This window comes from Triturus cristatus, chromosome 2_1 (genome assembly GCF_964204655.1).
Source record: "Triturus cristatus chromosome 2_1, aTriCri1.1, whole genome shotgun sequence".
NCBI lineage: Eukaryota > Metazoa > Chordata > Amphibia > Caudata > Salamandridae > Triturus > Triturus cristatus.
Window position 1 is genome coordinate 1,763,475 of NC_140581.1, and position 12,798 is coordinate 1,776,272.

At 42.5% G+C, this 12,798-nt stretch overlaps 1 protein-coding gene across 1 annotated transcript in view; it reads left to right on the forward strand.

The window, feature by feature from the left end:
• The window catches only part of LOC146863577 (vomeronasal type-2 receptor 26-like), a 549,574-nt gene that overhangs the window by 42,949 nt on the left and 493,827 nt on the right, over positions 1-12,798 (forward strand). Inside the window, exon 2 of the mRNA XM_085640885.1 lies at positions 9,897-10,188. Within this exon, the coding sequence (XP_085497011.1) occupies positions 9,897-10,188 (292 nt within the window). The remainder of the gene's footprint in view (positions 1-9,896; positions 10,189-12,798) is intronic.

The following is a 12,798-nucleotide window of genomic DNA, read 5'->3' on the forward strand; positions in this document are numbered from 1 at the left end:
TACACCCTATATCACACCCAGGGATCATGCGTACCATCTGTGTGATGCCCAGCTGTCCAAGCAAAAAAAAATACCTCTTTACTTCTTTCAGACACTGTCAGTGTTAGGAAACCGATAGTCTCAAAGAAAACTCCTTTCTACTAAACAATAAGATCAGGTTGGTGACCCTGCATCACACCCAGGGCCTATTTGTACCATCTGTGTAAAGCCTAGTGGTCTAAGCGGAGAATATAAATAAGTGTCTCTGTATGACATCCAGGGCCTATGCATACCATCTGTGTCATGTCCAGCAGTCCAAGCGAAAAAATTAAAAAGTGAGTCAAGTCAGAATCACGCCTAGGTCCTGTGCATACCATCTGTGTCATGCCTAGCGGTTCAAGCAGAGAAAATAAAAAAGTGACCCTATATCACACCCACGGCTTATGCGTACCATCTGTCACGCCCAGTGGTCCAAGAAAACTAAACTATAAACAACCTTCACCTTCCCCAGCGTGCTGACTAGGTAAAAAAGAAATCTACCCTCTTGTCACAGTTTGCCACATGCTGGGACTAAGGATCAGATGTAGTCTCCTACCCTTATGACAGCGGCCTCCAGACAGACCTCCACAGCGCAGATTCAGCAGAACTTTTAATCAGTTATGGTGTCTGCTCACTGGTCTTGTTGCGCAGATGGCAATCCATTCAGGCAGGGGTCCTCATCTTTCGGCAGCAGTCAGGCTCGATACACCAATCTCTCCTATCTGGCTCACTAAAATGTTGCTCAGATATGAATTTACTTTGAAACAATGAAAAGACAAGAGGGGTTTGGCAAAATAGGAACAAGTTGGTTTAATTAAATGTAGCGCCCAGGAGAGCTGCAACAGAGTCATGTCTGAAGACTGTTTCGATGTATTGAGATTTTGGCCGGCATTATATACAGTTCTTGAAGTACAATAAACCAATAACACATTCTTGTAAAGCACGTAGCTCCAGGCCTAGTCATGAACCATAAATGTAACCATATGATAAGAATGGCACAGGTGGCTCTCGATTTCGGGGAAACCCAAAGTGGGCCAGTATGTATGTGGCCAGATGTCCGGCATTGGGAGCGTGTGATCACTGCATGTAGTGTGCATGTTGTGTTCTGATTGGCTGAGTATTCCTAACTACATGTCGCATCTGACTTTGTGGTATTTTGGGAATGCGCACTTTTGGCCAAACGTGTTTTATTGGGGCCAATCTCCTGGACCTTTTATAGTTCAGCTGCCTATCTGTGGGATTGATCTGGGTTTTCCCAGTTTACGCAGTTGTCTTCCAGCTAAGTGTAACCCCACCTGTGACATATCAATTTGTAAGCTTGGGATGGGGTTGCAGGGCCTGTCAGACCACTTATCTCTGACTCAGGTTGATGGGGAGGTCATCTTGGATGGATTCAAAAGCAATGGTACGAGTTCGTTATTGTGTGTACATATAACATGGCTGTCATTGGTATTGCGTTTACCGGCTTTCTCATTATAATGTGTACATTTGTCATGGTGCACATTGACATCGTACTTACCCGTATTGACATTGTTATATGTACATATGTTATAGCGAACATTGACATTGCATTCACCTATATTAACAGGTTAAATTGTTATTCTTTCAGTATTAGTTAATAATCATACTACTTCTAACAAGTCTCATCTGAGCAGTTGTATCTGTGTGAGTGTATGTCTGAGGGGCTCTATGGGTGTGTGAGTGGTTATATGGATGTTTTAGTGGGTATGTGAGTAGCTGTATGGGTGATTGAGTGGCTGCATTGGAGAGTGAGTGGGTATGTGAGTGGCTGTGTGGGTGAGTTAGCGGCTGTGTAAGCAGCTGCATAAATGTGTGATTGGCTATATGGGTGACTGATTGGCTAAGTGAGTGGCTGTATGGGTGAGGGAGTAGGTATGTGAGTGGCTGTTATTTGAGATGTCATCAGTGATGTCATCAGTGTCTTCACTGAGCATGTAATGAGTGATGTAATATGTGTGATCATAATCAGTGCTTTGTGTGGGCATAAGTTATAGTTGGCTCAGGTAACTATAACTGCTGAATTTCTATGGTTTTGTACTGGTGAAATCTGAACCTAACTATAATGTCCCTTTAACCTTTGGTTTTTCAGTGAAAATATATATAAGTTTTACCTACTGGCGGTTGCCAGTAGGTAGTTATAGTTAGGCCCATGCTATCATAGAAAAAAAGGTTTTTGACTTTCCTATATCTTTGGCACCGTATGATGAATCTTCACAACTACTGGCAGTCGCCAGTAGGTAGTTATAGTTAGGACCATGTAACCATAGAAAAAATGTTTTTGGACTTTCCTATATCTTTGGCACCGTATGACGAATCTTCACAACTACTGGCAGTCGGCAGTAGGTAGTTATAGTTAGGACCATGTAACCATAGAAAAATAGTTTTTTGACTTTCCTATATCTTTGGCACCGTATGACGAATCTTCACAACAAACATTAGCCCGAGGGATTCTCTGTGCGCACTGAAGATTTAAGGGTGATCCATCAAGCGGTGGCTGAGGAAAAGGGAGGGATAAAAACGTTTTTTCCCCATGTTAATAGACGAAGCTATAGCCCAAACCTCTGGACAGAATGACACCAAATTTGACAGAAAGCTAGCTGTTGGTCCAAAAGGTACGCTTTTTGAGATGTGGTGTAAATCCGTTCAGTAGTTTTAGAGATATTAACTGAAAACCAAATGTGTATTTCAAGGGACGCAAATTCTTCGCTGATCCAACAATCCATGTGCTGAAATATGATTGACTGCCAATACTTCAACCAGGAAGTGTTGGTAACCATTCTGGGAGATGAACTCAGTCAAACCCCAAAATAATGTTAAAAATAAAGAAAAGGGGGCAGGGTAGGAATACCCTGATTCCCTAGGTCTGGTGGTGGTGTCCCAGAAGGGCCCGCAGTGGGTAAAAAAACATTTTTTTAGACGATGATGAGCGATGTATTATGTGAAGTCATAAGTAGTGCATTGCAGGTGCATAAGTCATAGTTAGCTCAGGTAACTATAACTACTACATGTCTATGGTTTTGTCTGAGTGAAATGTGAGCCTAACTATAATCCCTGTAACCTATGTTTTTCTCAGTGAATTTCTATGTTTTTATAAATAGTTGTTTTTTTTTTAATATAATAAAAATACTTATAAATTACATCATATACTTTGAAACTCCAAGCACTCAGGAAGCCATGGTGCCTGGAATAAAAGCAGAAAAACACAGTTTTGATTCATTTTGTTTACAACACAGGCCAAATAGTTCCTACCACTCGGAAAAGCCAATAGTTTATATGTTCTGAGTAGTAATTGCAATATTGCTGTTGCTTGCAACCGCAGATGATGTTCCCAGAGGTGCACCTTGAAGAAGGTTTATGGAGCAAAAGTGGTTCCATCCTGTTCCCACAGCAGCCGCCGAGGGAGGGAATAAATCCTGTAAGCCTTCCGCAGAGCCGATATCCAGTTCACTAGGAGCAAAAGCATCCCAGGGTGGATCGAAGAATGCATTCATCCGCATAGGAATACGCTGGGGACAACTATACCCATGGGACTTTAATGGGTCCAGTAGTACTTCAATGAATAATGGAGCAATCAATTGTGATCGAAGACAGAAATCCAGTACGTATTCATGACTGCAAAGCAGGCAGCTGAATACAGGTTGTACGCCACGAGGCCACACAGGCCTGAATGATAAGAACCAGTGCTAATTCAGTTCTCGAAGCCGAGGTGTGCGGAAGCAGTGAATCGTGCACTCACGGCATTGCAGCACAGTCAGTGCTATCTCCATTCCAGTTTAAACTGGGAGGTCCATTGCAGAGCAGGGAAATTAAAATAAGAATTCCCGCCACAAGTACCAGGACAAGCGGAAGGCCTCCAAAAACGCTTCCTAGGATGGATTATATGAATGATGGTATAACTCCGAAAACTATTTCTCTAAGACAGCCTCGTCTACCTGCAAATAGCATAGGACAAGAGGGAAGGCAGTTTCAGTGATTGTGTGTTAAGTGTTCACAGTACCAGCACAATACCTGTATCAAGAAGCCTCTTGGTAAATTTCCCAAACCACTTTAGTTAAATGAATAAGTGTTTTATGATTAAAATAACACAAAAACAACAACAATTGGATCAGCCACTGCAAAGTTGTAGCTTTTTAAAGTGACAGTTCCATTCTACCCAGATCCTGCATGCACAATCAGTGAAAGTTCCTGCGCTATACTCATAAGTGACACCTGTAGATTTCTTCTCCTTCTAGGCACTCAGCAGGACTCCCAGCTCTGCACTGCCTCTTGACTTCAGTAGGGCCAGAGGGACTGGATGAGAGTCGCTTGCCTTTTGTAAGCAGTTCACAGTTTCCAAAGTTCACAGAGTTCATGTGGGGATGTCTCTTACTTGCGTCTCTACAGCAGACAAAGTCTCTCCGGTCTTTCCAAGTCTACCTACGCCAGTACATGCCGCCCTCTTCTCCTCCTTGGCACCGAGGCTAGTCCTTGGTGTTGACTCCAAAGTACTCACCTGCCTCACCTCCCTCTGCAGAGTCCGCTTTCCAGGTACCATTTCAAAGTAATTATAAGTTATCTTTGTCAGTCACTTTCCAGTTCCAAAACTGATCTGCAGCAAGTCCAGTGCCAGACTGTTTACAACTGGCCAACTGGTCTGCATCTTAAAGAGAGTCCTTTGGTGCTCTTGCATGGGTGGATGAAATAACAGGGGCCAGCCTTCACTGATCTCTTGTAGAACAATCCACCCAAGATTTGGTGGGGATAGGTCACCCTCCCACCCACAGTTCAGCTGTCTCTGTCCTTTTCAGAGTCCTGCACCACACAAACCTGCATGGGTCTGTCTATCTGTATTCTCAGACTTCGAACTGTACTTTGCCCCTTGGGGTTTTACAAGTCTGGGCTCTGGTGGCTGACAGGTCACACATAAGCTCCACTGCTTCCTCTGAGCAGAGAAACTGTGTCCCAGACCTGCTTGCAACAGGCAGCAGAAGCATACCTGGGTCCAAATATAACACTTCTTTCATCATCAGATGTAACACCTCGCAGAGGGGTAATGAATGCCCTTGTTCTAATTCCACTCCCACAATCTACAACAGTCTCTTCTCTATGGCAAAGACCCTGCTAATTCAGTGGGAAGTACAAAGCTTTTAGAAGGTTAGAGACAGTAATGTTCAAACACTGGGCTTCACTTACATTGATTCCCTCCCATGGAACACCAAGGCTGGTCTCACCTAAACTAGATTTGTAACCTCTGATCTCAGGCTCTGATGGAAAACAGGCTAAAAACATAAATCTCCTCATTCTTGCATCAAAGCCTTACTATCCCTTTGATGATTTAGCAGGAGGAGCGTGCCCAGCTTGAATTCCTCATTCCTTTCTTGTCTCCTCTCTGAGTCTCCAGGTAAGGTGCCTGTACTCTGAGGTAATACAAAGAGAATCAGACCTTCTGTATCTCTCGCCTGCAAAGAACAAGCAGGCTGTGCTCCTGTGGCTGAGAAAATAAATACATTCTTAGATGTACTGACTAGCACTCATAAACTGAGGGCCGGATCAACAAAGGTAAAATACCCTTCCGTGTAAGTTAATGATTGTTTGCTATTCACAAAGGGTTTACGAGTAGTATCTTTATGAGTGCGGAGTCTCTGCACATAAAAACACCTATCAATTTGTGTGTGGTAACTCCGCACTCATATAGACACTACTCGTAAACCCTTTGTGAATAGCAAACAATCATAAACTAACACAAAAGTGTATGTTTACCTGGCAGAATCAAGCGCTTAGTCTCACAATTTCATTTCATGTTTTAGGAAGTGATTTCTCAATGTGCAGATTCAACATATCAGCAGTGTCTAAGAGAGAAAAAGACTGGAGCTATTTGAAGAAGCAGCTTCTCTCCAGTCACACCAAGATCACCCTACCCTCAGGATGTACATCAGCTTCGGGCCATGGCCCTTGGGCCATTGTCTTAGACCGCTGGGGATACAGGTAGAGTGTAGAGCCCATACCTTCCTTGGAGAAAATATTTTGGGCCTCATTTATAAGGTTTTGGAGTAGGGAAGCACCGCAAGGAATCTTTCTGCGCTGCCCAAACAAGAGGGCAGGAATGCACCATTTCTATGTGATACGGTGCATTCTTGTCCTTTACCCCAGACCCGGCGCACAATGGGCTGCCATTCGCCAATGCAGGCACCCTTGCACCATGGTGCAAGAGTGCCTGCATTGCGGGGCTGATTGACTTTGTGCAGGAAGGTATACCTTTCTGCACAAAATCAATCAATTCCGTGATTTCCTCTTTCTATAGGTGCTGCAGAATGAAGCACACATTGAAATAGGAAAAAATGAGGAGAAATGAAAAAAGTTCTCATCGTTGAGCCTCCCTAATGCCACCCCTGGTGTGGCGTTAGATTCTGACGCATTCACAGGTTTATGATTTCTCGCAAATCTGGGAATACTTCAGGTTCCAGGGGTGTTGCGTGGAAGGCCAACAGCAACACCCATGGAATGTCCCTTTCATGCTGTGTTCACAATCTGCATGAAAGGGGCGCATATTCACAAGGTCATGAACAGCCGCATAAGGAGCTTTATGTGGCCTTGTATTTATGCCGGGGTACATTGCGGCGCTGAAACGTCAAAAAAGTGACGATCCAGTGCCGCAAGGGGCCTCATAAATGAGGCCCTTTGACTCAAACAAGACTTAATTCTGTAGAGATTTTTTCAGTTGCAGCTTCTTGTGCTTTTCTGGGACAAGATGTCAGAGAGTGAAGAGGAGAACAGGAAGGTTGATCATTTATTATTCATTCATTTAGTTGTTTTATACTGTGAGAAACCAGGACATGTTTGCAGGGTCCCCTCCACTTTTTGCCCTCATTTTGACTGCTAGATGCTGATTTTCTGGCTCTGACGGTGTCCTAAGCTCTGCTAACCAGACCCAGGGCCTGTGCTCTGATTAAAAGTTCACGGTAATTAGGTGTAATTATGTTTGGTACTGACAATCCAACTGTAAGTACATAGTATATGGTAAGGTATGCAGGTATAGAGGTTCAATATATTCAAGGCACTTATGTGTGCACTGCTGTGGTGCCTGCTGTCATTCTGAAGGCAGCCCTGCTTTGCAGGCTGCTTTTAAAAGTAAATTATAAGCAAATTTGGCTTTGGAATTAAAGGTACTTCTAAAGTAGTGATCTACCTCATTTGTAGATATGCCACCCCAAAGGTCACCCGCGGGTGCCCCAGGGGTAGAGTGCCTTGTAACTATTAGCAGGGATATTATAACATATGTTCTATATGACCTGGTGAGGGAAAAACTGCCAATTTTGTTTTCCCCATTGTAGCACATTGCCTGAATAGGGTAACATGGGAATACTGTAATCAAGTAATACTATTGATAGAAGTGAGCTAAAAATATACTTCAAGGTATGTAAATGCTAGCTAGAATAAATCCAATAACCTTCCAAGTGTGGATTTGCTATAACTATCACAGAAAATAAGTTATAGAACTTGTTTTTCTGCTTTGCTAATATTCAGCCTTCCAGCTGCCTCTCCTGATTGGCCAGCCTTTGACAGGCTGTGTCAGACTGCTCTGATGAGGTGTGGAGTGGCCTGCATACAGACTAAGGATATTCGGTGGGAAGATGACTGCAGATGCAGAGCAAAAGGCAAGGTGGGGTGGAGTAGCCAAACTGGTCTTCAAAGAGGGAATAACAGTTAGGACAGGACACAGGCTCACCACCACATCCTGCACCCCCGCCAGACAGGAGCCCCAGTAATTAGATTAGCAGAGCGGCTGGAAGGGGAGTGTTAGGTCAAGTTACCAGTAGGTTGGCTTAGCCAGATCTTAACCTCAAGGAGAGTTTTTCCATTTTGAATTTTGTCAAACAGTGCTTTCTGGGACAATAATATGCCCCACTTTGGAGGAAGTTGTCATACTTCTGGGTGTCACCCTGCACCCCATTGGTCAGGGTGACACCCATGCTTGTCTCCCAGGAGCATTGGACAAATATGGGAGAGCTGCCCAGCAAGTCAGATCCCTGCTTGAAATAACAAGAAGAAGGACTACCCAGCCAGAACCCTGGCCTGCACCAAGAGGATTGCACTCTGAAGGACTGACACTTTGGAAGTACAGCCCTAAGAACTTTGCCTTGCTTCAAGAAGAGAAGGAGTGGACTTCCTGAAAGCAACAGGTTAAAAGAGCTCCACCTGCATCGGCTCCAGCAAGAAGAAACCATCTGGAAGGCGTCAAGGGGGCTTTTAAGGATTTGGCCAGATCTATTCAGGAAGATGTAGTCCCACCATCCCAAGAACCATCTCAGAGCTTCTAGACCCTTGGATTGGTATGTGGACACTTTGGAATCCAAAATGACCCTTTTGAAGAAGATCCAGAAGTTTGGTAAAAAGTTCCGTAAGTTGATCGACTCATCGTCGAGAGTCAAGCCATGGACGTCGAACCATGACCCAGCCTGTACTTCAGGTTTGTCCGGCTGAAAGCTGCATAGCTCAAGACTTCCAGGATTTCACAACAGCCTTGTGCTGAGTCAAGCTGCCGATGTTGAACCCTGGCCTGAAGATCGAGAGAAAAAGCTCCACAATAGTGACTAAGTCAGAAGGTGAAAACTTAACCGCTCATTGTATCCGAATGGCGCGCCATCGCGGTCTGCCCGAATCTTTGACTTTCTCCCGGTCTAGCGCAACCAGATGTCCAAAATTTGCACTTTCTGTTTTTAGGCACTAGAAAGTGTTCATTCTTTGAAAATTCACACCTGCGCTTCCCTACATTGGTTTTTTGTTGTTTTGGTGACAATTTAATCATAAAAATACTTCCTGTTTTTATAAATTGGTGTTGGATTTTTATTGTGTGTTGTGTCTTACTTGATTATTGCATTGGTGTTTTTAAATGCTTTCTACACCTATCTCATAAGTAAATCCTGCCTACTCGCAGCCAGTTACCAAGGTTTGAGCATGGTAATATTTTATTGAGACTTGAATTGATATTATATTATGATTGTGGCATAATAACTAGTGATAGGTACTTACCTACACCTACTAATAAACCACATTCCAACATATATCACACCAATTTGTTGCCAAACAGACAAAGAATATAGGGGCATATGTACAAGCCCCTATTGCCACCACAACATCACTTTTAGTGACGTTGTGGTGGCGATAAGGGCTTTGCATTATTTACAAGGCAGATTTAAGCCACTTAACGTGGCTTGGCGCTGCCTCATAAATAAGCCCCCTTTCATGCTATGCTTAGCGTGAAAGGGGTGGGTAGTGGGTGTTGTGGTGGGTTTTCCACCACAATACCCACTGATTTTGATGCTGCCCCTTATTTACAAGGATGGCGTAAATAGGAGGCAGCACCAAAATTAAGACCAGGGAAAACCTGGTCTTAAGTTGGTTAAACAAGGAGAAATGCATTATTTCTCCTCGTTTTTGCTTTTCCCATGTATGCTGCCTGGTGCAGCACACATGGAAAAAGAAAAATGCCATGGACGGTTTATGTACAGGAAGGTTCCCCTTCCTGTACATGAACAAACTAAAAAAAATGCAATTTTATGACATTCATGTGCGCTGCAAGAAGCAGCACACATAGACGTGATAAAATGGTGTTTAAAGATTATGTATGTGCAGGAATGGGGACCTTCTTGCACATAAACAATCTTCCCTTGTACGCAAACACCGCTGCTATGTGTAACGCCAGCGCAGGGGGAAACGCAAGGCTGCACCATATCCTTGTAAATATGGGGCAGCCCTGCGTTTCTGAACTGTCTTGAAACTGTCAGTCAAATAGTGAGGGGGAAACAAGGTGGCGTAAGAAAAGATCGAAACATCTTCTGCCACATCTGTCTTACAACTCAATGTCCATCCTCTTGCAGCCCAACCTTCAATTTCCTCTGCCATCTTCTTGCCTTCATCTTCGCCATTGAGGAGATCAACAAGAATCCCAAACTGCTCCCCAACATCACCCTGGGATTCCAAGTGTATGACACCTGCTCTATAGACATCACTGCGGTCGAGGGCGTTCTGAAGATGCTGTCAGGAACAGTCCAACTAACTCCCAAGTACAGCTGCTACAAGAGGGGGATGCTGGCAGCCATCATCGGGCACATGCTCTCCTCTTCATCTGTGGTCATGGCACAGGTCTCCGGTATCCACAGGTATCCCCAGGTGAGGAGCAATCTTTGCAGGGCAGGTGGGCCCATAGACATTGTAGAGTCAGGAACAGAGCAGTATTTCGCTTCAAAGCCTTCACATTTGTGGTTGTGTCTTATTGTTGCAATAATAATAAACCACCACAGGGGCAGCCCTAACTACCTGAACCGGGGGCAATCAATATTGTATCCAAACAATGGTTTAAAGTGTACAAAAAATTACCATAGCACAAACATATGTCAACAGCATAATTAACTCAAACAAGAATTATATATATAACAATTCATACCTGACAGTGAAAGGAAAAAAGAGAGAAAATAGAAAATACAGCCCATATACGAAAAATCTAGAAAAACATACAAAATGTATTCAATGAAAAAGTATCGTGAGGCTCAGACATATAAGCTGGTACATATAACATTTGATAAACATACACAACCACACAGGTGGCAGACCAAGAGAGGTTACATAAAAGAAGAAGTTCCAGAACAACACTGGAACTACAACAAACAAAACAATGTGTCCTTCATAAGTTACGGCCAAAACTGCGTTGACGACGTTTCGACCTTTGTCATTAATACATGGTCACCTTCAGGACAGAAAATTAGCTGAGCATCCCACCAAACAATCTATAAAGTACAAAAATACCATATAAACAATTCTTTAAAATGAGCCAAAGAAGAAAATTATAAGAAAAATAATAAGAAGAAAGAATTAAAGGAAAAATAAGGAAAAAATTGAGGAAAAAATTAAATAGGTGTATACAAATGAAGATATAGAGACTACCTCGCTACCTAATAGTAACACCAGAAATTGGGTTTGTGTTTAAAACATGCACAAAGAAAAATAAAAAACGTGCAAGACCAAAGAGAAGCAAAGAAATCAGCCAATCTTTTAAAGACTTCCGGGGCATAAGATGTTTTCATTATGCGTCGCACTTACTTTTGATCGCAGGAAGGGGAGCAAGCATGGTAGTAATCAATGCTTGTATAGAGAAAATTCTAAAAAGGAAAAAAGGAAAAAACAGGAAGGAAATCTATAGGTCTGCAACTCATACATGATGAATACTTATCCACCCGGTGAAAAACAAACCAAGATACTTACATGTTTGTGTAAAAAATGAAGGAATTAACTGGAAGCACTTTATAATTCAGCGCCAATCATTTCTTGACCTCCATAACTGTGGAAAATATATATATCTCTGTGTAAGGGACCAAGTCAAGAATATTATTTTACTGTCAGTTGATTCCTTTGTGTTCTACTGCAGCTTCCCAGAGTGTTCTAAAGAACAACTAGAGCGCTAACAGTCCTACTTATGACAAACGTATTGCACACCTGAAGCCATCTTGATTGGAATAACATTTAATTTAAAAAGGAACAAAATGAGGGGGTTCATTTTGCCATAGAAAGTATGATTAGTGCTACAGAAAGAAAAATGAGGGCACATTTTGAGTGACTTTTCAAATTCTCTTTTATTTCATTAAAAAATTCTGACATGCAGACTGAAACATGCACTTTCAATACCAGCAGCATACTTCCCTGGTGAGCAGTAGCTTTACTACAGTGATCTAATGAGCAACTAGAGTGCTAACATTCAGAATTTATGGCAAATGTGTGACACATCTGAATGCCTTCTTGATGGAACCAAAGTAAAAAACTGAAAGTATTTCCTACTGAGGAGACTGTACTAAATGAGGAAATTAGGAAACTTCATAACAAATAAGTCTCCCAAATGGCCACCAGAGACATAAGAGCCCAATTGTAGCAACAATATCACCCAGATGTAGCCCAAGTATAGCCCATGACAGAATGTCCCAGAGTGTTCTAAAGAACAACTAGAGCGCTAACTGTCTTACTTATGACAAAAGTATGGCACACCTGAAGCCATCATGATTGGAATAAACTGGTAACACTTGAAACACTTAATTTAAAAAGGAACACAATGAGGGGGTTCATTTTGCCATGGAAATTATTAGTGCTGAAGAAAGAAAAAGTAGGGCACATTTTGAGTGACTTCTCAAATCCTCTTCTATTTCATTAAGAAATTCTGATATGCAGACTTAAACATGCACTTTTAATACCAGCAGCAGACTATCGTGGTGAGCAGTAGCTGTACTACAGTGATCTAATGAGCAACTAGAGTGCTAACATTCAGAATTTATGACAAATGTGTGACATATCTGAATACCTTCTTGATGGAATCAAAGTAAGAAACTGAAAGCATTTCCTACTGAGGAGACTGCAGTAAATGAGGAAATTAGGAAACTTCATAACAAATAAATCTTCCAAGATGGCCACCAGAGCCCAAATGCAGCACAAATATCATCCAGATATAGTCCATATGTAGCCCAATGACAGAAGTATGCAAAACACTTTTTATTTTTTGTGTTTTTGCAGTTTTATATAGTGCAGACTTGTCAGGTATTGGAGTGCTTTACATGAGCATTGGTTACATCACACAAGAACAAATTCATTTTGGTTGTAGACATGGGGAGATTAAGTGATTTGACCAGAATCACAGAATGTCAAGCTGAAGCAGAAACTCCAACCTGGTTCCCCAGTTGCAAAGTCTGCAGCTCTGGAAGTAACACCACATCCTCTCCCCTAAGTGCAACATTTAATCAA